The 27,579-nt window shown below is 39.5% G+C and overlaps 1 protein-coding gene across 1 annotated transcript; it reads left to right on the top strand.

Annotated features, from left to right (window-relative positions):
- Positions 1-16,971, top strand: SARAF (store-operated calcium entry associated regulatory factor). The gene is made up of 6 exons (XM_044225550.1): positions 1-258; positions 7,124-7,302; positions 10,136-10,553; positions 13,224-13,353; positions 13,978-14,126; positions 16,156-16,971. Exons 1-6 carry the CDS (start codon positions 156-158, stop codon positions 16,179-16,181), a joined length of 1,005 nt encoding a protein of 334 aa, XP_044081485.1. The 5' UTR covers positions 1-155; the 3' UTR covers positions 16,182-16,971.
- Positions 16,972-27,579: the final 10,608 nt, after the last annotated feature.

Genomic DNA, 27,579 nt, shown 5'->3' with positions numbered 1-27,579 from the left:
CGCGGACGGACCTTCGCTGCGGCTCTGCGGAAAGACTTCCCTTCGCCGCGGCGCGAGCTCCTGGCGTTGCGGTACAGCGGCGCGCGGACTGCCTTCCGCAGTAGGGTTCCGGCCCTCTGGCGCCTGGCAGCCGCCGGCTCCCTTCACCCAGAGCCATGGCCGCAGCGGGTGGGCCGGAAGCTCCTGGACGATGTCCCCTTCTCAGCCTTCTTTTGCTTCTGCTCACCACCGGCCCTGCTCTCGGCTGGAAAGACCCTGGTGAGTGCTGTCGTCACCTGCCTCTTTCTGTCGCGTACACCCAGCGCTCAGAGGCCCAGCGGGCGACATTTCCGTTCGCCTCCGCTTGGGCCTTTCAGCCCTGATTCTCATTAACATCTTCTTCCCTATTCACCTGCGTCCTGCCTGTCCCCTTTGCTCTTCGCAGAGGTTCTGCGGGACAAGTGGAGACTGTTGGGGAGCCGATGGGGCGGGACGACTCTGTATTCTTAGGTTTCCCCTTTCTCCCTTCCCTGGACTCCCGAATTTGTCTGCCGCCTTTCTCGGACTAGAGTCCTCATCCCTAACATCACCTGCTCCTTCTGCTTTGTTGTCATGTCTGATGTCATCTTCGCTGCCTGTTGTCATGGCTGCCTGTTGCTATGGCGGACAGTTGCCACAGCACCCGCAGTCTGTGAGTCCCACTTAGTGGACAGGGATGTAAACCTTGCAGGTAGGTTAGCAGAGTCGTAGACTGCACTACTTACGTGAGCAAAACCCATGCTTCTTATTCTGACCGCTACAGTGAGTTTCATCTCGTTACGTCAGCTTTTCTTGTTGTTTCTCACCGCATACTAGAATTTTAACAACATTTTATTATTATTTTTTGTATGCGATGGTACAGGATAAATGATTTCTGGAGAAAAAAATTTTTTATTACTATGTTATTAGAATTTTCTAAAGAATTTTTAGGGGATAAACAACATTCTCTGTAATTAATATATGTATGTATACACAAACATACAGGTTTCCACTTAATGATGCATGTTGTTAAATTGGAATAATGTAAGAAATGACTTTTAAATAGTTAAAACATTTTTTATTGGGAGAATGAAGATGTTAAGGTATGAAAAGCATCAACATTGCGTTTATGACTTGGGTGATAGGAAATGCCAATCTTTCTTAAGCAACAGGTTTACTTCTGTAATATCCTATTTTATTCCTAAATGCTGAAATGAAAGAGAAGGTGCTGTTTGCAAATACTTGACTTAGAGTAACTGATTTGATGTGGATGTTTTATTAGTAATAAAAGCCAAGTTCGATTTAAATGTCCATTTATTTATGTATTCCTAGAAAGTTGTATCTAAAGAGGACACTTTGATCAGAATTATAATTTAAAAACTGAATTGAAACATTAGTTGAACCATCAATTCTTTTCTTTTTTTCGAAAACTTATTTGAGAGGGAGTGTCTGTGCTCTGGTGATCCCATGTGCAGGGGGAGGAGCAGAGGGAGGGAGAGAGGGAGAGAATCTTAAGCTGACTGCTGCTGCGCAGGGAGCCCAACCTGAGGCTCTGTCCCACCACAATGAGATCATGGCCTGAGCTGAAATCAAGAGTCCTACACTTAACAGCTGAGCGACCCAGGCGCCCAGAACCCTCAATTCTTAATTAAAAAAAAAAAAAAAAAGTTTACAGATGAAGAGTCAGGGGAATTTAAAAAAAAGGAACCAAATTTAAATGAATGGTGAATGGTGAACTGCTTCTTGCTAATCTTAGTCTATCTACGCTATAAACTATTGTTCTGGAACAAAAAGCACTAAAGTGTTTTGCATAGCAAACACAATTGATTTTTATAAATTCTACTTTGCCTTAAATTTACTTTGAGGAACTATTCTATGAAAGTATTTTATTGGTTTAAGTTTTATCAAGCCTTATAATAAAACAATAATCACTCCCTATTTTTTTTTTTTTTTTGAAACTTTGGATACACTTACTTTGTCTTTAACATGGAGTGATAATTTGTCTGGAAAAAGTTTGGTACCAGTTCTAAAGAGATTACCTGACTTTTTAAAATTCTTTATAGAATTGTTTTATATTTAAGTCACTTTTCTGGGTGTTGGGAATATAACAGTGAACAAAAGTAAGCATCTTGCCTCCACAGAGTTTATATATATTAAAGAGAAATAGACAAGACACAAATTGGTAAGTAGCACGTCATCGGGAAAAGTGGTATGGGCAGTGATAACACAGGGGAAGGAAGACAGGGTATACAGGCAGAAGCGGGACTGTGAAAATATACATTGGAAAGGGAAGAAATCACATTTGATCAGAAACCTGAGGGGAGACAAGGGATAAGTAATCTGCTGTGACTTGTATTTTAAAGGCGCCTTCTGTCCTCTCTGTGGAGAACAGACTGTAGGAGGTCCAGGGAAGCAGGGAGGCCAGTGAATGAGTTCTCAGAAATTTTAGGCCTTTAGCCCACATAGAATTAAGTTTTTAGATTGGTGTAGATGGATTTTCTTCTAGCCGTATAGTTAATTATGTTGGTGTCATTTATTAAAGAAGGCACTCCTTTTTTTTTTTTTTTTTTGCTGAATTAAAAAGTCTTTGTCTTTTTTAAGGTGTCTTTTTTTTTTTTTTTACTTATTTGAGAGGGAGTGCATGTGCACACACACATGTGTGCACATACACACATGAGCACTGGGAGGGGCAGAGGGAGAGGAAGAGAGAGAATCTCAAGCTGACTCCAGCTGAGCCTGGAGTTGAGTCAGTTGGAGCCCAGTGTGGGGCTTGATCCCATCACCTAGAGATCATGACCCGAGCTGAAATTAAGAGTTGGACGCTCATCTGATGGAGCCACTCAGGTGCCCCAGAAAGTCCACTTTATCTTCTGTTGTATTTTCACATATAGTTGGATTTATTTCTGGCTTTCTTTTGTTTCATAGCTCCTTGCTTATTTTTTTTAAATTAAAAAAAATTAAATTCAAGTTAGTTAACATATAGTATATTATTAGTTTTAGGAGTAGAATTTAGTGGTTCATCAGTTTCATATAACATCCAGTGCTCATTACATCAAATGACCTTCTTAATGCCCATCACCCAGGTACCCCATCCCCCCTTTTGCCTATTTCTTTTCTAATTCCATACTGTCTTCACTCTATTTTATGGTAAGTTTTCTTCTCTGGTAAAGCAATTCTTTTTCAAAAAATTTTTGGCTATTTATAGACATTTGTTTTCCCACAGGACCTTTAACATAATTTCTTCCTGGTTCTAAAAATCCTAGTTTGGTTCCTGGTGGGAAATGCATTATATTTATTTAGGTTTTATTATATATGTATTTTAAAAATGTAGATCACATATGATCCTAAGTTTATTTCCAGGTGTTTTATGTATGTTTTCATGTTATTTGAGATAGGCTATTTTCATTTTTAATTGGTTATTACGGGTATAGAAAAAAATCTGTTGACCTTTGGTAATTTATAGAATATCTAGCTGTTTTATCACATTCTCTTATTATACCATGGTTGTCTTTTGGGAAGTTCTGTTGGATTTTGTAGGTCCAGAAACTCTAAATGAAATGTTATTTCTTCTGTTTGTACCAAGTGCTACAGATACTACTGGCGGATTATTCTTCTCCTTGTCTGCCTCTGTGTAGATACTGGGAAAGCCAAATACTCATTTTACTAGAATTACTGGATCATAAGTCATTCCAGTCAATCTACCAGAGGAATTCTGGGAAAGATATTTTAAATTTTTATTTATCTTTATATATTCCTGTTTTCTTTCAACTCTGTGTTTAAGGTTGAAATATGGCATTGTAATTGTAGGCATCATGACAGACCATCATTAAATCCTTCAACATGCCCCCCCCTTAAAAAGGAACTTTCCCCACAAGATAAAAATAATGTTACCCCTGATAAAATGTATCTAAATTTCTTAATGTCACCTAATTATCCATTCCATATTCAGATATCACAATTCTCCCTGAAATGTCTACACTAGTTAGTTCAAAACCAGACCCAGTCCAGGTCTGTGCATCCCATCTGATTGTATTCTCCCTTAAGTCTTCTTAAATGTGGAACAAACAGAGAGACACATGGGTTGCTTTGTCGGTTGGGCATCTGCGTTCAGCTTGGGTCATGAGCCTGGGGTCCTGGGATCGAGTCCCTCATTGGGCTCCCCAGTCAGTGGGGAGTCTGCTTCTCCCAATGCCTGTGCCCCTGCTTGTGCACTCTCTCTCTCTGACAAATGAATAAAATATTTAGAAAATATATAGAACAAACAGTCCTTCTTTTTATGCTGCTGCTTTGCTGAAAGGATTGGGCCAGTTGTCCTTAAGAGTATCCTACCTTCTGGATTCTGTTTTCTCATGGTGTTTTAGCTTGCTTTTTTTCTTCCCTGTTTTTCTCATAGACTGGATGTTAAATCCAAAGGATTGATAAAATTCATGTTAAATACTTTTGAGAGTTACATCATAGTAGATGGTATAATACCAATTTGTTCTACCATTATTGATGCTAAGATTAACTAGTAGATTAAAAGTGGTTTTATAAACCTTATAAAGTAATATTTTTCCAGAAAGCACTCTGTGTAATGTTACTTGGCACCATGCCAATATCCAGTCTCTTAATGATTTTAAAACTAATAAATCCTTGTCTGAATCAGTGTCTTTGGCCATTATAAAATTATATTTTTTTCTAATTCTGTCATTTCTTCTGCATTTATTAGCTGTCATTCTTCAATAAAGTTGAGATTTCCATCCTGAGGCTTTTACGGATTAGAGTTCCTGGTAGAAAATCAGAATAAAAATTTAATTTTTAATCTTTAATTATCAATTTTCAGAGTAAGGAGGTAGGTAGCAACTTTTAGTGACAAATGAGTTTTTGGCATTCTCTGGGAGTATCATTATGGACTCTAGATTTTCATAGGTTAACATAATTTGATCAATTACAGTCTTTATCTTGCTGGTCACCCTTTTTCTTTTGGTGTCTTAGGACGAATTCTCCATACCAGGATCATAAATATTCAGTTGTACTTTCTTTTTTTTTTTTTTTTTTAAAGATTTTTATTTATTTATTGGACAGAGAGAGAGATCACAAGTAGGCAGAGAGGCAGGCAGAGAGAGAGGAGGAAGCAGGCTCCTCGCTGAGCAGAGGGCCCAATGTGGGGCTCGATCCCAGCACCCTGGGATCATGACCCGAGCTGAAGGCAGAGGCTTAACCCACTGAGCCACCCAGGCGCCCCAGTTGTACTTTCTTGTGGTATTTTTTTATTTGTTGTACAGTTTATGGTAAGTTTTTAGCTGTCATGGATTAGTTTTTGTACATGGTATATAATGACCAATTTTTCTTTTTCTTTTTTTTTTTTTAAAGATTTTATTTATTTATTTGACAGAGAGAAATCACAAGTAGATGGAGAGGCAGGCAGGCAGAGAGAGAGAGAGAGGGAAGCAGGCTCCCTGCTGAGCAGAGAGCCCGATGCGGGACTCAATCCCAGGACCCTGAGATCATGACCAGAGCCGAAGGCAGCGGCTTAACCCACTGAGCCACCCAGGCACCCCTGATCAATTTTTCTAATCTTCTGCCAATATTATACTGTTTATGCTACTATAGGTTTAATAATATATTTTGATTTATGTAGTCCAACTTTAATTTCTTTGTTGTTACTGGTTTTCGGCTGCCTTTTCATTATTGATTTTATATATTAGTATATTTTTAATGTTCTGTTTCTAGTTTTATTGCATTTTGGGGAGAATGTGCTGATAAATCTAAGCTTAGTTACATTTATTAAGTTCTTTTTTTGGTAAATAAGTATAAATATGATCTGTATCTGCTGATACGAGGGAATGTCCACAATGTATAATTAAGTGGAGAAACCATATGAAGAATAATGTAGATTGTATATTTCAGTTTTTTATAACAATAAACTAAAAAAATCTGAAACAAGTCCTGAATCTGTGTCTGGATAAGCAAGAAAAAGGTACTTACCAGGTTGTTTATTTGGGTTATCACAGAAATGTGAAATTGGAGGAAGAGTGGGTTTCACTATTAAACAAAATTATGAAATATATATAGATGAATAAATAAAACATACATGAATAGTTTAAAGAAGAATGAAACAAATATCAATGTAGCCCCATTCATTTAAGAGAAGGAACTTTAGAAGAATTCTGCCTGTTCCTTTCTAAGCACATTTCCTTTCCCAGAGGTAGCTACTTAACTGATTTTTGAATGAATAATTTTTTTAGTCCAGTTTTTTAACCCATGTATATGGTAAAACACTAAAAATTTTTGAAAAACTGACTGGCTGTTTTCTTAGTAGTGTAAAAAAAGTCTCTGGCTTCAAGTTTCCTGAGATTTTAAGTGCCCCTTCTGGGGAAATGACTGGGGAAAGACAGGAAAATAGGACTCACTGTAATTAGGGCATCTGTTGAAAGCTCTAGGGGTCCAGTATTGAACATCCGGCAGAAACATGGTCAGAGAGAGTAGGTTGCTCTTTATCTTTTGCTTCTAAGGTGGGTAGGGTCTCTCTGTTGCACTCAGGAATAGGTTAAAGCCAGAATGCTTCTGTGGGGGTGACATGAGTATCCTCAGCTAACCCAGGTAGCAGGACATGGAGGAAAGAGGAGGAAAGTTCATGAGCTCAAGGTCAAGACAGACCAAATACAGCTAAAAACCAAAGCCAGGTTCACCTGGACATTCTTTCCTTAGGTTTAAAAAAGATGGTATGGTAGCAGCCGGGAATTTCGCTGGTAGCCCTTGTGAGCAGTACTCTTGCTGTGTGGACTTGTTACCCTCTGCCTGACGCATGGCTGCATCTTGCTGTCTTCACTTATCGTTCTCGGGATTCCCTTTGTCCCTCTGTATGCTACTACTCTTTCTTTAGACCTCTGGGTTTTATGTCTTTCTCTTTGCTTTGTTTTTTTCTCTTGGTGGCAAATATCCTTCATTATGTTACTGAGAATGGATACCTGGGATGTAAGTATTTTGAAACCTTTCAGATGTCTGAAAAATCTACTGTCTTGGCTTGAGTGACAATCTAGAATTCTACACCCACTTACTGTGAAAGTATTTCCTATGACAAGCGTTTTATTAAGATGACTTTCTGTGTTTGACTTTCTGTTCATCTGTGTTCCTCTTGTTTTAGACAGAATATTGTTGCGGGACGTAAAAGCTCTTACCCTCCACCATGACCGCTATACCACGTCTCGCAGGCTGGATCCAATCCCGCAACTGAAATGTGTTGGAGGCACAGCTGGATGTGATTCTTATACCCCAAAAGTCATACAGTGTCAGAACAAAGGTTGGGATGGGTATGATGTACAGGTAATACTCGTTATGTTGATGACAGTTTAACTGGGATTTTTAATCAATGAAGTGTTTATTGGGATATTATTCAGTATTTTGGGGTAAGACATATAGAAAATCTCAAGTTAAATATGTAAATATAAATCGGTTATTCATTTTCTGAAAGAACATCCTCCAAAAGAAATGAACTAATTTTAAAGCCTGGAAACATTCATCGTAATTTTCTAATAAGACATTAGTAAATTTTCAAAACTTTGTAAATTTGGGGGTTAGGGGTAGAGGCTCTCTGCTGATTATCATTTTACTGTCATTCCTCAAAGAATACCAGCCTGCCCTAACATGTTAAATAATGTTAATGATCAGGAATTGTAGGCTGTTAGGAATGTAAAATGGTGCAGCTGCTTTGGAAAACTGCCTGACAGGGCACCTGGGTGGCTCAGTGGGTTAAGCCGCTGCCTTCGGCTCAGGTCATGATCTCCGGGTCCTGGGATCAAGTCCTGCATCGGGCTCTTTGCTCAGCAGGGAGCCTGCTCCCTCCTCTCTCTCTCTCTCTGCCTGCCTCTCTGTCTACTTGTGATCTCTCTCTGTCAAATAAATAAATAAAATCTTTAAAAAAAAAAAAAAAAGAAAACTGCCCGACAGTTCCTCAGAAGGTTATAGTGTTCCTATATGCCCCAGTCATTCCATTAGTAGGTATATACCCAAAAGAATTAAAAGTATATGTCCACACAAAAATTTGTACATAAATGGTTGTAGCTGCATTATTTATAATAGCCAAATGTCCATTATTGATGAATGAATAAATAAAATGTGGTATATTCATACAGTGGAATATTCTGCCATATAGAAGAATGAAGAACAGATACATCCTCAAAATGTGTGAAAACATTATGCTAAGTCAGAGAAGCCAGTCACATATTGTATGATTGCCTTTATATGAAATGTCCGAGATAGGGAAATCCATAAAGACAGACTGGTAGTTGCCCAGGGTTGGGTTGGGAGGAAGTAAGTGGCTGCTAATGGATGTGAGAATTCTTTTTGGGGTGATGAAAATATGCTAAAATTGATGGTGGTGATGGTTGCACAACTGTGAATATACTAAAAACCATCGAAATGGGTGGAATGTATGATAGGTGAATCATATTTCAATAAAGCTGTCATAAAAAATAAAATAGCATATCTGAAATTTGGGAGAGGAAGATAATTGACCAAAAACTTCACAGAAACACAGAAGAACAAACCAGATCTCTTTCAGCTTGTGTCTCTTTAAATGCTGTTAAAGAAACATATTACCTATTTTGCTCAAAATATAGTTATGGAATTTAAACTAAACTGGGATTTTTTTTTTAAGGCAAGTACAACTGTCCGCATTTATGGAGAGAAACAGACACAGGAATGTTAAGAAACTTGCTCACCTTTCATAGATAATAGATAGCAAATTTGGATCTGTGTTCTTTTTTTTTTTAAATTTTTAATTTTTTAAATTTCAGTGTACCAGAATTCATTGTTTATGCACTACACCCATTGCTCCATGCAATATGTGCCCTCCATAATACCCACCACCAGGCTCGCCCAACTTCCTACCCCCCACCCCTTCAAAATCCTCAGATTGTTTGCGGAGATGAACCATCAGAGACTTTGGACTCTGATAAACTTTGGACTTTTTTAAAGAATGATTTTATTTATTTGAGAGAGTGAGAGAGAGCATGAGCAGGTGGGGGTAGTAGACTTTATTTAAGGGGGAAATTTTTGAGGCTAGCATGAACTTTTTGCATTTTCCTAAATAGCTCAAAAAATTTTTAAGAGATGGGTTGTCTGGCTGGCTCAGTTGGTGGAACATGTGATTATTGATCTTTGGTTTTTGAGTTCAGGCCCCATGCTGGGTGTAGAGATTACTTAAAAAAATTTCTTTCAAGAGAATTACTTATAGGATTGGGCTTTGGAAAGTTGGTCCGTAGTATTGTAAAATTTGTGCAGAAAGTTTTCCTCAGAAAGTTGTGTACTATCTCTGATGCTCTATGTAGTTACCAGATACTCCTATATGATGCTGACTTTTGAGCCTTAACTTTAAAAAAAAAAAAACCACTCTATTTTTATTATTTATTTGTTTATTTATTTATTTAAAGTATTTTGTTTATTTATTTGTCAGAGGGAGAGCACAAGCACAGGAAGGGCAGAGACAGAAGGAGAAGCAGGCTCCCCGCTGAGCAGGGATCCCACTGCGGGACTCAATCCCAGGGCCCCCGGATTATGACCTGAATCGAAGGCAGATGCTTAACCAACTGAGCTACCCAGGTGTCCCTATTATTTATTTATTTTTGAAAGATATATTAGAGAGAAAGAGTGAGCACACGGGGTCACAGGGGTGGGCGGTAGGGCAGAGAGAGAGAGTCTTAAGCGGACTCCGTGCTGAGTGCAGAGCCTGCGGTGGGGCTCCATCTCACCAGCCGGAGATCACGACCTGAGGTGAAAGCAAGAGTTGGTCTCTTAACTGATTGCGCTACCTCAGTGTCCCCAAAACCTCTATTTTTAAAACATCTTGAACAACAATGGGATAAAGTTGACATTTAAAAATTTTGTTTAACATTTACGATTGAGGGATATTTAATGTGTACAAAAGAATTACTTACATGTATATGTAAGGAATAAGGAATAGTAATAAAACAAACTCAGGTACCTAGTACCTAGCTTTGAGGTCCCTAGGTTACCTTCCCCCCCAACACAGAAATATTCATTGTTTTGAAGTTTGACTTCATTTTGCAGTTTTATGACAGCTGTATAGCCCAAATAGTCCATATTAAATGAAAAAAGATTTTTGATTCTAATAACCTATTTCTGTTTTTCTTCACAGTGGGAATGTAAGACTGATTTAGATATTGCATATAAATTTGGAAAAACTGTGGTGAGCTGTGAAGGCTATGAATCCTCTGAAGACCAGTATGTACTAAGAGGTTCCTGTGGCTTGGAGTATAACTTAGATTACACAGAACTTGGCCTGAAGAAATTGAGAGAGTCTGGAAAAAACCATGGCTTTAGCTCTTTCTCTGATTATTACAACAAACTGTACTCCCCGGACTCTAGTGGCATCAGTGGATTGCTTACCATCGTAGTACTACTTGCTATTGCTTTTGGAGTTTATAAAGTGTTCCTTAGTGATGGTCAGGATTCTCCTCCGCCATATTCTGAGTATCCTCCAAATTCCCATCGTTACCAGAGATTCACCAACTCAGCAGGACCCCCTCCTGCAGGCTTTAAGACGGAATTCACAGGTATGTTTCCCTAATGGCAATAAGTAGAGTATGTGCCAGGTAGTGACTCTTGTGCTGGTTTCTGAAATAGAAAGTGGTCAGATTGGGAAACCAAAGCAGATTTGTCTTCTCATCTTATATTTTACTTTTTCAACTTCTTTACCTCTTATTCTTTGTAAGGGTAATTGTGATGATTAATTTAAGGTGGCTTGATTAAATTATAAATCTTCTTAATCAGAAAAACTTGATCAGGTTTGGTAATAAGCATTTACCTTGAACTCTGTCTCATACCATATATAAAATTTATTCATTAAATATTATAGATCTCAGGATAAAAGGTAAAATAGGTTTCCAGAAAACATAGGAAAATGTCCCATGATCATGCAATAGGTAAAAATTTCTTAGAATATAAAAAGTTAAAGAAAGGATGGATAAATTTGACTTTATTTAAATTAAGAATGTTTAGCCATCAAAAGACCACATTAACAGAGTGGAAAGGCAAGCCACAGACTGGAAGAAAATATTTGTAAAATGTTATTTCCAACATAGGGTGTGTATCTAGAATATGTATATGTGCTGCCCAAGCAAGGCCTAGACTATGTAAAGAATTCACCCACAAATCTGAGGGAAGACACACAACCCAGTTTTTAAAATGGACACAGACTTGAAAGCAATTTTATAATAGAAGATACCCTGATGTCCAGTAACAATATGAAAATGGACCTGGCCTCATTAGTTTTCAGAAAATTGCAAATTAAAACCATGCTGAGTTCATTATTAGCCACTGTATGTATAACCACCATAATGGCTAACATTGAAAAGGGAGAGTACAGGGGTGCCTGGGTGGCTCAGTCGTTAAGTGTCTGCCTTCAGCTCGTCATGATCCCAGGGTCCTGGGATCAAGCCCTGCATGGGGCTCTCTGCTCAGTGGGAAGCCTGCTGCTCCCTCTCTCACTTCCCTGCTTGTGTTCCCTCTCTTGCTGTGTCTCTGTCTGTCAAATAAATAAATAAAATATTTAAAGAAAAAAAAAGGGACGCCTGGGTGGCTCAGTTGGTTAAGCAGCTGCCTTCGGCTCAGGTCATGATCCCAGCGTCCTGGGATCGAGTCCCACATCAGGCTCCTTGCTCGGCAGGGAGCCTGCTTCTCCCTCTGCCTCTGCCTGCCTCTCTGTCTGCCTGTGCTCGCTCTCTCTCTGACAAATAAATAAATAAAATCTTAAAAAAAAAAAAAAAAGGGAGAGTACCACGTAAAGGTAAGGATGTAGTCAACCGCAACTTGGTGGTAGGAGTAAAAAACGTTTCGAAAACTGTCACTGCCTCCCCATGACCCAGCAGTTTCATTCCTCAATACATACCTAAGAGAAATACATGCATTTATATACAAAAAGAAATGCACAGAATATTTTTAGAGTTTTATTTGTAACAGTAAAAAACTGGAAACAGAATGTACATTAACATAAGAATGTGACAAATTGTGGTTTTTTTTCACACAATGTAATACTATAGATCAGTTCAAAAAAACAAAACCAAAAACTGATATAATGCAGTAATGGGGGTTGACTCTCACTGACACATGAGGTGCCAGTGGACGTGGCAGAGTACCTATTGTATGATTACGTTCATGCAAAGTTCAGGAATGCGTAAAACTAAAGTCTAGCGAGAGAAGTCAGGGTAATGCTTATCTCTTATGTGGGTGGGCATCTACTGGGAGTCACCATGAGGGAGCCTTCTGGGGGCTAGAAGTGTTTTATTGATGTGCAAATGGGTACCTGTGTACACATTTTTAGGTTGTTCATGTGAGATTAGCACGCTTTCCTTTATGTGTTCTGTACATCAACTAAAAAAAATTTCCTCTGTGGGTGCCTGGGTGGCTCAGTTGGTTAAGCGACTGCCTTCAGCTCAGGTCATGATCCTGGAGTTCTGGAATCAAATCCTGCGTCAGGCTCCCAGCTCCACGGGGAGTCTGCTTCTCCCTCTGACCTTCTCTCTCATTTTCTTTCTCTCAAATAAATAAATAAAATATTAAAAAAAAATTTCCTCTGAGTGGAAGATACTTTTTTGGTCTCTAAGATCTGACTTCCCAATTGATAGGAATATCTGGCTGCTGCTTCCACTTGGATTCCTCCATTACACACAAGTGCAGCTGTCACCTGAAGCCCTTACAGATGTTCATAGTCCATAGGAAGGAGCTCCCAATGAGGTCATCTGCTGGTAGCTGATCCTCCTCCAAGCAAATGTGACTTTATAGAAGGGAACTGCACCCCTTCAAAAGTAAATCCCTTTTTCTCATGCCTGTGGGAAAGGTGCTCCTTAGTTATAAATCAGTATTTTATGAATACACTTTTTAAAAAAGGATTTATTTCAGAGAGAGAGCATGCTCATCTGTGCATGTGGGGGGAGAGAGGTAGAGGGAGAGAGAGAGGGAACTTCAAGTAGATTCCCTGCTGAACGGGGAGCCTGATGCGGGGTTTAATCCTGCAACGCTGAGATCATGACCTGAGCCGAAATCAAGAGTTGGACACTCATCCAACTGAGCCACCCAGGTGTCCCCCTGCCCCACTTTTTTTTAGTATAAACACCAAAGTATTAGTACTGAATAGAACAGATGAAACAATTGAAATGCCATGTTAATTTTGGTTTTGTGGGCTATGTTTTAAGTGAGGATACATAATAAATCATTTTTATTTCTAGGACCGCATGGTGCAGCTTCTGGTTTCGGCAGTGCTTTCACAGGACAGCAAGGATATGACAATTCAGGACCAGGGTTCTGGACTGGCTTGGGAACTGGAGGAATATTAGGATATTTGTTTGGCAGCAATAGGTAGGCTTTGATCTCACTTGCCTTTTAATTCCACTTTTCTTTAGAGCTTCTTTGTTTGGTTTGCAATTTGACCGGATTTGGTTTTCTTAAGGAAAATAAATTATGGTGACATTACCCTATTAAATCAGATTCTCTGCTCTATGGGCTTTCATTAATATTGTATATGTTGTTTTCTTTCATTGTGTTTCTTCTTCCAGTGTCATCCTTACAGAGATCATGAGATAGGAAAAAGACTTTATTTAACACCTGAGAAAATGAGAAGACAGGAAAGAACATGGCAGTTGAGGAATAGTTAGCAGTCTGGTTTGGTGGGACACTGATAGAGAAGCAAGGCTGAAAAGGGCTTGGTACCAGATTTTGGGATGCCTTCATGTTATTGGTAGTTTAATTTCAGATTTTATCTGAGTGTGAATTCTGGAAGAAAGAGTCTCTTCTTCCTGTCACTCTGTCCCCCCATGGCCGTGACTATACAAGAGCAGAAATACAAAATAGTATTTATTTCATGTCATACCAGAGCACTGAGGAAAAATGCTTGATAAAGGTATTGTTTTCTGAGAGTATAGGAATTGGAGGATATTTAAAAGTCACAAGAAAAGTGCCTGATATGCTTTTATATCTTAATAGAGCAGCAACACCCTTTTCAGACTCGTGGTACTACCCGTCTCCTTCGTACTCCGGCACATGGAATAGCCGTGCTTACTCACCCCTTCGTGGAGCCTCCGGTAGCTCTTCGGCATATTCAAGCTCAGAGACAAGAACCAGAACAGCATCAGGTAAGACTGAAAACAGAGAAGTTCCTATTATGTAGCAGTGAAGAACAGAAATCGTTTTGGAGCTTAAGAAGATAGTTATTTACTATATATTAGCAGTCATAATTTTATTTGTCATACTCATCAGAAATATTAATAGCATAATTAACATTAAAATATAGTTCAGAATCATTCTTTCCTCTTACTTCTAAACATTCTTTAAATATCAGACAGGGATTTGGGTTAGACTCACCACCACCACTAACCAGGGTTTAAAACTTAAACCTTCCTGAACATTGGTTTCCACATTGTGTTTAATTCTGTAACCTCTAAGCTGCTTTTAAGCTTATCTAAAATGGAATTTTCTAGGTGGAAGTTTGAACTCTTAAAATTCAGCAAAACTCAATAACTCAGTAACTACCTCTACTTTAAATAATTGTCAAAAATATAGTGGGGCGCCTGGGTGGCTCAGTGGGTTAAGCCGCTGCCTTCGGCTCAGGTCATGATCTCAGGGTCCTGGGATCGAGTCCCGCATCGGGCTCTCTGCTCAGCAGGGAGCCTGCTTCCTCCTCCTTCTCTCTCTACCTGCCTCTCTGCCTACTTGTAATCTCTCTCTGTCAAATAAATAAATAAAATCTTAAAAAAAAAATAGTGGTCATGTTTATGGCTGTTGTTAAGAGGAAATTTTGTAAAAAGCAAAGATATAATGTATAAGAAATTAGAAAGTAACTTTTTAAATATCCAGCTAATTAGCAGAGGTTGGGGAAACGTGAGTAATGAAGTAGTAATTGCTGTGGGTTGGATTCGTCTTTCACCAGGGGGAGTTATGGAACAGAGACTAATTCTTGATATTGATAGAAGACTTGTATAAATATGTTTTGAAGTGTAAGAGTGAATTTCTCACAGTACTGGTGTGAATATAAATTGACACAATCACTTTGAAAAAGACTGTTTGGTATTACCAACTAAAATAAAGTATAAACTCAAGACCCAGCAGTTTCCCTCTCAGATATCAGCAGAAATGCATATACTTGTGTACAGCAAGATAAGTCTGAGAACGTTCATGGCATCTTTATTCCTAATAGCCTCCAACTGGAAAAACACCTGTATCCAGCAGCAGTACGTGAGATGAATAAATTGAGTTATGGCCATACAGTGGAAAGCTGTGCAACACGGAGGGAGAATAAACCACTGTATGCAATAACGTGGGTAGATCGACCAAATACCAAAAGAAGAGAAAGAAGCCAGACACAAAGGAATAGATATAAATATGATTACAACATTCTTATTTTATAAATATATATGTTTAAAAACTAGCAAAGCTAACCTATGGTGTTAGGTGTAAGGTAGTGGTTACTTTTTGGGAGGAAAAGGAGTGGTAGTGATTGGGAGGATATATAAAAATATAGCCATGTAGGACACAGCACAAGAAGAAAACTCAGTGGAAACAAAAATTGTAAAAAAAAAAAAAAAAAATACCACCCATAAATATCAGCAGAAATCTTTGGGACTTACATGAAAAAAATTATTAAACATAACCAAATAACCTAAAGGAAAACCTGAAAAAAAATTGAGTTTTCAAATGGGAACACTTGTCATCTTGTAAACTGTTAGTGCGTTTGCGAGTGTGTGTGTGTGTGTGTGTGTAGTGTGGGTGTCGGGGGAGTTGACTTGACTACGTAACATCTACTTTTGAAAGCCTGAAACTTGCCCCTGCAGGATTTCTGTCACAGTTGGGATTGTGACAGGTAGCAGGGCGTGGCTGGCTCCATTGGCCTCTGCTTTTTGGCTTAGACTTTGACTTTTGCCCATACCACGTTGGCCCCACCATAGAACACGTGTTCTTTGGCTTCCTGACTACAAGTGATTCGCAAGCAGCATGTCTGAGTCTAGTCCGCTTGATGGCTGGGTGACCAGGAGGGCTGGTCTTCCTCCCTCCTTCCCTTGTGTCTCTTCATTCATCTGTCACAATAAATGTGTTCCTGTTGTAGTTGTATAAGCAATGCCAGTGCATTTTTAAAAACCAATATAAATTGTACTCTTCTCATTTTAGGATATGGTGGTACCAGAAGACGATAAGAGAGTAGAAAGTTGAAGTCAAACACTGGATGCAAAATCTCTGATTTTTCATCACTTTCTTAGGAAAAAAAAAAGGCGCTACCTGCTAATAACTGGGGAAGGGGAAGATGTAAAAGTTGTGTGGGTTTTGGTCCTGTATTGCTTTTTTGTGCTCTATTACTTGAGATTAACAGTTGATATATGAGAAAATGCTTCTGTAGAGAATTGTATGTTAGTGTAACATGCAGTTATGTTTTACAGTTTCTGAAAGGGACGATGACTCTGGAAAGCTGAAAAATGTATTGATTTTTTTAAACCTGTGACATCATTAAGAGTGAAGGCTAAATTTATGACCGTTAGACACTGAGTACAGAAAATGTCAGTCTTACATGATTTTAGTTAGAGTCATTACCTTATAAAAATGATAATCTATTTGACATTTGCTGTGTGGTGTTTACTGTTCTTCAAACATTTAAACCAAGCTTCCGACTACCAGTTATACTTATCTGTATGTTCTGATCACTTTTGAGCTCAGGAGCTTTGAATCCTTCTGTGGTAGTGGGCTTCAATTAAGTAAGAATGAACTTTTTTTTGGAAAAAGTAGAGAATAAGCATCTAGAAGGTTGTTGCGAATGATAGTGCTGACAAAGATGGCTTGAAACCTCCATATTCATTTCTTAAGAAGTAAAGTTTAAATGCTTCAGCAAAGGTTTTTACTAGCAAAAGCATGCAGTTCTCTGTGGGATCTCCAGTGTTGTTGTAGCAATCTGTTTCTATCTTACATTAAAGTGACAGGAAAAATAAAAACAAACAAGAGGTTTCATTGTTATTCTTTCTGCCGCCCTTGACGCAAATTGGTGTTACTTTTTTTTTTTTTTTTACCCTTTTTCTCAAAGGAAAAGGGGTTCATGCAGAAGCTCTGTCTCCCTAATTTCCCATGGTAGTCTTGCCTTAGCTACCAGTCCCTCAGTAAATGTTTTCAAAAAAGTAATTGAGAAATGGTTTGGAAGGAAGCCTCTGCTGAAAAATGACTTAAAAACAAACAAACAAACAAAAAAAACAAAAAACAAAAACAAACTCCCAAGTCTCTGAACTGTCAAAGATGGCATCATCTAAGTTAAGCTCCACAACCTGAGAGTCTCATTTTTACCTTTTAGGAATTATTTAAAAACAAACATTTGTTTAGCCTTTAAAATGTGATTTGGGGACTAGTTGAAGGAATATTGTGAACACAACTGCCCTTTCCTCCCTTCAGTAAACCTTGGTAGAAATCCTAATTTGTGTCACAGAGAAAACAGTTTTTCTTTAAGTATATTGCACTAGGGGCGCCTGGGTGGCTCAGTGGGTTAAAGCCTCTGCCTTCGGCTCAGGTCATGATCCCAGGGTCCTGGGATCGAGCCCCACATCGGGCTCTCTGCCTAGCAGGGAGCCTGCTTCCTCTTCTCTCTCTGCCTGCCTCTGCCTACTTGTGATCTCTGTCAAATAAAATAAATAAAATCTTTAAAAAAAAAAAAGTACATTGCACTAAATCCTTACTCATTTCTCCTTAGTTAAAGGAGATGGAATAAAAGAAAATGCTGTTTATTTCCTTTCCCCCTATTTGCTTAGTGTTTTGGGTTTTAATTTACTTTCTGCTACCGGAGTTGATAATCTTGAACTGAGTATGTTTTACTTGGAGAGCAAAGTAAAAAAAAGAAAGTTAATTTAAAACTGCTATAGATTGTGCCAGTGCCAGTGATCTGCATATAAAATTTGTTGTTCTTTTTTTTTTTTAATAAAGTGATTTTTTTTTTAATTGAAGTATAGTTGCCATACAATGTTAACATTTTTCCAAGTCCGATTTCGGCTTTACGCATTATTTCAGGTCATTGGAATTTTAAGAAAATCATGAGTGAATATAGAGTTGACTAAACTGGTGGATTTAGATTACTCTCAGGAGCACTAGGAGTGTTCTCTGAGGCTCTTTCAAAGACTGCCTGGAGGGAAAGGAAGGGAAAGGAACTGGGGTGTGGGGCTCAAGAACCCCCACCCCCCACTCACCCTCCTTTATTTTGTAAGTCTACATTTCCTTGTTGTTTATGGGAGAGATATGAGATATCACCTTCAAAATCTAAGACTCGGAATGAAAGACAGTACAACTGGGTCTCATTAGTGGGGTGTGGGCCCCCAGTAGGAGATGGCATCAAGGGAAAGCAGGTCCTGAAGTTGGGAGCTTGGTGGGCCTGGTTGCAGGCGGGAAAAGGTGGAAGGAGAGGTGAGGGGGGCTTTAGAGTTTCACTCAGATCGAGGGTTCAGCAGAACTTCAGAAATTAGGATGGGATTGCTGGTAATTTAACCAGTTAGGTGTGTTTCTGTAGTTTGGTGACTGCTTCTCTCTGAAGCTCCTTGATCTCTTGGATTCTGACTCCTGGCTCAGTTTATCTGTGTTACCTATGTTTTTCCATAACACATTGTACACACTTTTACTATTGCACTTAGTACATTCCACTGTCACTATTTAAGTGTAGATCTTTCTTACAGCTCTGAGCTCTTTAGGGAAAGGAGGCCAAGTATTACTTCTTCCTGCCCCTTGCAGCTAGGGCATGGTCATGTGACTAAATTCTGTCAATATTTCTGTCAGATATTCTCTCCAGGTCTATGGAGACAATGGCACAAAGACCTCAGGACAGTTAAGAGATTATTCCCAGCAGTGCTCGAGTAGTCAAAGATTTAGGGGAGGTATTGGTGAGTGGCTGGTGGTACTTCCTAGAGAGACACATTAAGTGGATGACTGCTGTGGTGTGTGTTGGTGGGGTTGTGTGTTGTCTGGGTGCCCATGCCTGAAAACCTGTCCCTTCCTAAGCCTGTCTTTCCAGCCTTCCCATCGGTTCTTTGAGCTGTTTAATACAAATTTTAATAAATTCCTTTTCTGCCCAATTTAGTAGAGTCATTTTCTGTTGTTTGCTACTAAGATAACTTTTATGTATGATGAATCTCCAAAGATTCTTTAATTGTAAGCAATAGATACTGGCTCATTGTAGTAAAACCTTGTGTAATAAAACCTCATGGTTGACTCCCAACACCTTTCCTCCCTGTTGATTTGTTCTCTAAACCAGTGGTTTTCAACCTTGAAGGAGCATCAGAATCACTAGAGAGCTTTAAATACAGATTGCTTGGCCCTACCCGCAGTTTCTGATTCCGCAGCTCTAATGGTCAGTTTTATGTGTCACCTTGGTCAGTTAATAATTATTAAACATTTTTCAAGATGTTGCTGTGAAGATACTTCTAGATGTGCTTAATATGTACATTCACTTGATTTTAAATAAAGGAGATTATCCTTGGTGATCTGGGTGGGCCTGGTCCAATCAGGTGAAAGTCCATGGGAACAGAACTAAAATTTCCTGGAAGAAGGATTTTGCCTGTGGATAGCAGCTTCAGCTCTAGAGATAACATCTGCCCTTCCTGATAGTAATTACCCTCTGGGTTTTGGACTTGCTTTACTAGCCCTAACAATCGTGTAAGCCAGTTCCTTCAAATAAATCTCTCCATATACATCTGCTACTGGTTCTGTTTCTCTGATTGAACCCTGTCTGACACAGATTTTTGTAGCAGAAGAGATTCTAAAGAAACAGAATCTTAAGGATGAGTTTTTAATACTGGTTCTGGGTTTTCTGGATTATTTCTTCTAATCTGATTAAATTGAAAGACAGTAATGTCTATTTCCAGTGGTAAGGAAGACATTGGTAGTTCATGGTGTATTGCAATGATGGAGATACAGAGTACCACAGTTTGGTAACATATGAAAAGCAAGATTCTGGATGACTGTACATATGATGACTTAGAACTTTTTATGTTTTTATTTAAATTTTATTTAACATAGAGTGTAATATTGGTTTCTGGAGTAGAATTCAGTGACTCATCACTTACAACACCCAATGCTCATCACAAGTGCCCTCTTTCTAATAGCCATTACCCAATTAGCCCATCCCACCACCCACCTCCCTTCATCAGCCCTCCATGGTTCCCTGTCTTTAAGAGTCTCTTGTAGTTTGTTTCCCTCTTTCCTTCTCCCTCTCTTCCTATATGTTCATCTGTTTTCTTTATTAAATTCCATAATAACTGAGATCATATGGTATTTGTCTTTTTCTGACTGACTTCACCTAGTATAGTACACTTCAGTTCCATGTAGTACTTTTTAGTTCCATCCACATTGTTGTCAACGGCAAGACTTCATTTTTTGATTGCTGAGTAGTATTCCATTGTATGTATGTGTGCATATATATACATATGTCTAACATTTTAAAAATTACTTATTTTTGAAAGCATAAGTGGGTAGAGGAACAGAGGGAGAGGGACAAGCAGATTACCCGCTGAGCACAGAGAGCCTAATATGGGGCTAATCCCATGACCCTGAAGTCATGACCTGAACCAAAATCAAGAGTCAGATGATAAACTGACTGAGCCACCCAGGTGTCCCCAGTATACTACATCTTTATCCATTCTTCAGTCAATGAATGTTTGCACTCTTTCCATGGTTTGGCTATTGTTCTTAATGCTGCTATAAACATTGGGGTGCATGTACCCCTTCAAATCTGACCTTAGTACATTTTAGTCAAACAGGGAGTGTAATGGGAATGGCTAGTTGTTCCTAACTGAGCTGCACAAAGTTGAAAAAGAAAAGGATGAGTTCAGTGCTTCAAATTCCCAGCTAAAGCTTCACAGTAATGAGCTGAAAGCTTTTTATACTTTCTCTGAAAGAAGTCCTTACCTCCTTAGCCATAGGACTGAGACTTCGGAAAACCAAACTCAGAGTCTTATCCCACAGTGGCTAAATTACAACACAAATGAATTCCCAACCTCAAGCAGTGTCTACTGTTAAAGTGAGGGCACTAAGTGGGAAAGAATGGGAACTTAAAAAGTGGAGTAGGGGCATATAGGAAGATCCCAGTAAAGCTCAGGCCATTGAACCTTGCAGTTCTGCTGAGTCTTTCTTGCTAGTAGAAGTAGCCCTTCCACCCGAGAATGTTAATCTGACTTTGCCTGAAACACGTGTTATGATCTCTCTTGAAGTGTCCCTTGCAAGGCATTGCTGATTCTCCTCACCACCCTTCTTTGCTTCTTCAACTGTACGTAGACTCCTGTCCCAGCAGGTACCAAAGGGTGAAGTAGAACGTATAACCTATGAGGTGCATTGCATACCAAAAGAACTGCATAATTTTTCAAATCTATATAGATAGAAATCTGGGGACTATGTGGGAATGGACCTTGAGGGTGTAGGACAATTGTAGAAAAATATGAAGTTGAATCAGGCCACATTTATTGATATGGGCCTACTAAACAGATTCTGGATTCAGTATCTTAATTCAAGGGATTTGAAAGGGCTCTAACAGTTTGGTGAGTTGGCTGAGCATGGACTCAAAGGTAGTCCATACTAAAGTCAAAATGCCACAACTGCCTTGGTGGATATATTGTATAGAAAGGGATCCAAAGACTTAACAGGATTGGAATGTTAGGGTAAATTTAACACGTAAGACCTATTCACCCACTCTGGGAGAGTCCAGAGGGAGGCACCTTTCAGAATTTTACTTTCAGAAATAAATTTGGGTATGGGGCCTCAGCATCCTTGACCCCTGTGGTTGCTCTTTGTAGGTCAGAAAATACAGTGGGGACTGCTTCCTTCAAACTGGGATCCCTAAATGAAGTGAGGTTAATGTGATCCCGGGATAGCAGGGGCCAACTGGTGACACTTGGTTGCCAAAGACAACATGGTCTGGTTACAGTATTAAACAGCAGAGACAGGGGCGCCTGGGTGGCTCAGTGGGTTAAGCCGCTGCCTTCGGCTCAGGTCATGATCTCAGGGTTCTGGGATCGAGGCCCGCATCGGGCTCTCTGCTCAGCAGGGAGCCTGCTTCCTCCTCTCTCTCTGCCTGCCTCTCTGCCTACTTGTGATCTCTCTCTGTCAAATAAATAAGTAAAATCTTTAAAAAAAATAAACAGCAGAGACAGAGTAACAGAGTCATCTAACTCACAGAGACTTAGGGCATTGGTGTTGATTAAAAAAAAAATAGGTGGGCAGTCTACTAATTTCTTGCTTGATCTGCAGAAGTGGAAGAGTTCTAGGCTGAGTGAACAGAAGTCTAATAACTCTGCCACACTGTCAACATTTATATTGTTGATCTTTTCCCCAACCTTCCCCCAAAGGACCTATGGCTATTTACTAGGGAGACTGTACACTGCGGAAAGGGAGATAATCAGATATTTGGGGGATTACTGGACACCGAGTTGACACTAATTCTAAGAGGTCCAAAATGCTACTGTGGTCCACCAGCCAGAGCAGGCGATTAATGGAGTTTTAGCTTAGATCTCTCAGTGAATCCAGTGGGTTCCCAAGTGTATCCTGTGACCATTTCCCCAACTCTGGAATGCATAGTTGGAACAGACATACTCAGTAGCTGGCAGAGTCTCCTTAGCGATTCTCTGACCTGTGGAGTGAGGAATGTTATGATAAGAAAGACCTAAATGGAAGTTACAGAACTGCCTCTACCTAAAAAATGGAAAACCAATGGTGGCTGCAGTATGGACTCGGGATTAAAGGGCCCAAGAGCATGTTGTGGGGACCCTAGTGGGAAGGAAAAACATCTAAGTGAGAAATGATAGTGGCTAGGAATAGAGTGGAAATGGGAAAATGAAATGGAGGGACACAGAAAGCTCCTAGAAAAAAGATGCATTTAACATGCATTATGGGCTGAATTGTGTTTCCTCAAATTTCTTATGTTGAAACTCTAACCCCCAGTACCTCAGAACGTGATAGTGTTGTCGCAGATGTAATTAGTTAAATTAAGATGAGGTAATACTACTGGATTAGGTGAGCCCCCAATCTGACTCGTGTCATCAAAAAGAGGAGACGTGTGGACAGAGTCGCGCACCCAGGGAGATGCCAGTGAAGACTGGAGTCGTGCTGCCGTAAGCCGAGGGCACCAGAGATTGCCAGCAAAGCAACAGAAGCGAGGAGGGAGGCCTGAGAATGATGCTTCCCTAGCGCCTTTGGAGGCAGCTCCGTCCTGCCAACACCTTGATCTCAGGCTCGTAGGCTTTAGAATTGTGAGACAAATTCCTATTGCTCAAAAAAAAAAAAAAAAAAAAAAAAAAAAAAAAAAAAAAAGAATAAAAATAAACCAAAGAAATACTGCCTTTCTGGAGGGACTGCTGGTATGAGTGATCCCAGCAAGGACTTAAAGAATGCTGGTCTGGCGATTCCTACCACATTCCCATTCAACGTGGATCTTTGGCCTGTGCAGAAAACAGATGGCTCTTGGAGAAGAAGAGTGAGTTATCATACTTATCATTAGAGGGTGACTCCAATTGCAAATGCTGTTCCAGATGTGGTTTCATTACTTGAAGACAATACATTTTCTGGTATCTGATATGCAGCACTTGGTCTGGCAAAATACTTGCCCTTGATACCTTGCTAGTGGCCACCAGAACCAGTTTGCAAGGCCAGCGGTACAACTGCATTGTCCTACTTCAGAGGCATATCAACGCCCCAGCCCCATATCATAATTTAGTCTGCAGGATCCCTGATCACTTTCTCCTTCCATAAGATACCACATTAGTCCATGACAATGACGATATTATGCTGATTGGACCCGGTAAGCAAGAAGTAGCAACTATTTTAGATGTTTTAGTAAGAGATGTGTGTCAGGTGGTGGAAATCTGACAGTGGAATTTCTGGGGGTCTACTGGTGTGGAAAGCTGCTGGTTGGTCTCCTTTATTCGATTGTTGGCCCTAGGAGGGCAGAGATATTTTTGGAGGGTATTTTCCCCCCCTGTTTTGTTATAGCTCTATCTCCAATGCCTAGGATAGTAGAGTCCCAGCAGGAAATCGATGGGTTAGATGGATTATTTACAAAGGTGCGGACAGATGGAGGGGAACCACAAGAGTGGCATCACACAACAGGGCAAATTACAATTGGGCTGTTGTACACATTGGCCTGAAGAACGATTGAGTAAGGAGTGTGAGGCGTAGTGCCCTTTGTCATCAGTGAGTAGAAGCAACCCATTTTTTGCTTGGTGGTTTGGATGAATTACCCAAGTCAGTATAGTGATTCTTTGCCTGTTTGTTCAGTAGCATGAGGAGCCCAAACTGGCCAGAGAAGTTTCAGGTTTCCAGTTCACCGGACAGTGTTTTCTGGTAGAAGCATTCCTTTCTTGGGCACCAGAACGTCCAAACCACTGGATTGGTACCATCTTGCACACCTTCTCAGATTTGCTCTCCTGTCCTCCTCTTTCACTTGGTTGGTGTCTCACCTGAGGTCATTTTGCTTTGAGATGAATGAAACACAATACTGCTAGGCTTGGATGTAGCTTCCTTACAATTGTAAGGGCCAGTTCATGGAGCTCAGAAGTTCAGAGAACTAGCTGAGTGGTGGATGGTCCTTTCTGAACAGACAATAGTAGCAACAAATGCGATCTTTTGGTCCCATATAAATGCTCACAAGAGAGCAACCTGAGTGATAGAGACTCTTAGATGACATTTTCTATGGCTATTACTCAGCCTCTTTCTTCAGCAAGCGCTACTCTTGCTCAAATGGTTGATGAACACAGTGTGGGAGGGGGATGAAGGTTATGTATAGACTTAGCAAAAGAGGCTTTCGCTCACCAAAATTCATCTGGCTACAGTCACTGCTGAGTGCCCAGTTTCCAAAAGCAGAGATCAACCCAGAGCTCTAGATATGGTACCATTTGCTGGGGAGACTAGTCAGCCACCTGGCGGCATCTTGGTTACATTAGACCACCTCTGTCATGGTTTGTCATTGGAACAGACATTTACTCTAGGTTTGGGTTTGCCTTTGCCACTCACAATGCATCTTGGAAAAACCACAATATGTGGGCTTACAGAATGCTGTATTAAGCATCACAGCAGCCCACACTGCATTGTTTCTAAGGAACGCATGTTATAGTGAATGAAGTACAACAATAGAACTATAACCACATGATTTATAGAGGCCTGTGTCCTCTCCTGGATCCAGAAGCCATAAATCCTCATGATTTTGTTAGCTCTATGATGCCTTCAGGAAAATGTCTTTTCGTATTTTGTTCAGTATTTTTAGTTTCCCCATGTGATAACATTGGTTCAAATCATCTATCGTTTAATTACTTGAAAGTAGAATTCCCTTACTTTACATATTGGAAGGTAGCTCTATCTTTGACCAAGGTAAATGTCCCAAACACATTCAATTATTTCTTACTATACCTAGTTTTTAGGTTCCCTGGCCATGTGGTCACCATTCTAAGTTTGACAATATTTATCTTTATTCCCCAGCACAAACTTTACTAGCTTCCTTATGATACCAGAGGAGAAAAGAGAGTTCTTCTCCTTATCTTAAAACATTCACTATTATGAATATTTATTAAGCTAAATTATTTAAATGAAGTTCTATTTATTTAGGTTAAATTACATAGTTAAATTAATTTGCAATGAATACTTCTAGGTTATCATAACATAAATAGGTTATAATCATAACATACTTTAGGTTATAATCATAATATTCCATAATTAAGAAATAAAAGTAGTACAAAATCTTTGTAAAATATTTAGTTTAGAAGGATATAAAGAGAAAAAGCAAAAGAAGTCTGCATCTGCCCTATTCCATACAGCCCTTTCTCTGCTCCCCTCAATGTGGCCTTTTCCCCAGAGGTATCTCTGTTAACAGCATTTGGTTATTGTTCTAGAAATAATACATGATAAAATAATACATGATATCAAGAATTTTTTTTCCCTAAAGAATACATCTATTTTCTTTTAAGTGCTGCATGTGGATGTAGCATAATTTAATCTGTCCATTGCTTTATTTTTAAATGTTTACCACATTTTAGAATGTTTTCCTATTTTCCACAATGCAGTAATGAACATGCAGAGATATCTTTAGCATATATGTTTGTGTTGTGATCACTCTGCAAAGAGAGGATGGGCCCCCACTCAAATGATAGATTCACTCCTCACTGTAGTTTAGATCTTTAATATATGTCTCTGTGTGTTTAGATTTGTAAGACATATTTCTAGAGTGATACTATCCATGCTTAAATGTGGCACCCAGACTGAACTCAGGAATGGGATTTACGAGGAGTGCTATTTAAACATGGCCTTCCATCTTTCTGTATGCTCTTGAGTCACTCTGAAGCAGATCTTTGTTCTAAGATTCTCTTTGTGGCTTTTCTTAAGTAAATAAATATAGGGTAAGTAGGCGAGTCTTTGCTCTTGAGTATATAATAGGACTTTAAATAGTTTATAAATACTTTATACTTTAAATAGTATATAATAGGACTTTAAAAAATGGCTTGATGAAGGCTACTTCTTTTAATATTTTTTCATATGCAGAGATGAAATGTTGTTTAAGAGGAAGTGATTTTCAGGGCACCTGGGTGGCTCAGTAGGTTAAGCTTCTACCTTTGGGTCAGGTCATGATCTCAGGGTCCTGGGATTGAGCCCTGCATTGAGCTCTCTACTCAGCAGAAAGCCTGCTTCCCCCTCTCTCTGCCTGCCTCTCTGCCTACTTGTGATCTCTCTCTCTCTCTCTCTGTCAAATAAATAAAATCTTAAAAAACAAAAAAAAAAAAGACAAAACAAAACAAGAGGAAGTAATTTTCTTGGAGACCAAGGTGACTATTGGAAAAGAATGTAGCCATATTTTCCACCCCTCTCTTTCAGAGTTCCTATGAATCATATCTCCTGGACGATTAGAGATAGCTCTTACGGAGGTAGAGAAGAATGAGTTTAGACTGGGGATTCTGGCTTATTATGAAATTCTAGATATTGTTGGAGGAAATCGGGTTCTGAATTAACTTGTGGCTATGTCTGGAACTGGAATTGCCCCAGCTCTTAACTTACACCAAGGCACAAGGAGTGTGCTTTGGAAAAAATGGCTGAAGGTGCAGGTCTAAACCAGAGAGCTATACACTGGGAAATCGAGGAGTAGGATGTCACTGTGGCCTCCACAGGAATAAGGACTGAAAAGAGCAGCAGAAAAGAATACATCAGCCTGGGCGGTTTTCAGAATGTACCTGATAATCTGGTTGGCTGGCGGATGGATCAGATTCTCCAGATGGCTCTCCAGAAGGCATTTGAGAAGTATGTTCAGCCACTCTGGGCAATGTCCTTGGGATTCTTGGGTAAGTGGGGGTTGGTGGTGGGGGAGGAATTGAGGTCCCTTGAAAGGTATTATGCCTCCAGCTAATCTAAAATACTGGAGGGGCTCCTGGCTGGCTTGGTAGAGCATATGACACTCAATCTTAGAGTCATGAGTTTGAGCCCCACGCTGGGTACAGAGATTACTTAAAAAATAATCCAAAATATTGGGGTTCCGGCCCAGTTTAATTAGGAAAAATAAGAGATGCAATCATATTTGTTCCTCAAGTGGATTACATAAATCATGTTGGTTAT

Source organism: Neovison vison, chromosome 11, assembly GCF_020171115.1.
Source record: "Neovison vison isolate M4711 chromosome 11, ASM_NN_V1, whole genome shotgun sequence".
In the NCBI taxonomy this organism is placed as follows: Eukaryota; Metazoa; Chordata; class Mammalia; order Carnivora; family Mustelidae; genus Neogale; species Neogale vison.
The sequence above is the reverse complement of the archived record's forward strand: the minus strand, read 5'-3'. Positions and strand labels throughout refer to the sequence as shown.

Coding starts and splice junctions, on each gene's coding strand:
- SARAF (XM_044225550.1), top strand. CDS start 156: ATGGCCGCAGCGGGTGGGCCGGAAGCTCCTGGACGATGTCCCCTTCTC. Junction 259..7,123: donor TCTCGGCTGGAAAGACCCTG/GTGAGTGCTGTC, acceptor CTCTTGTTTTAG/ACAGAATATTGTTGCGGGAC. Junction 7,303..10,135: donor GGGATGGGTATGATGTACAG/GTAATACTCGTT, acceptor TTTTCTTCACAG/TGGGAATGTAAGACTGATTT.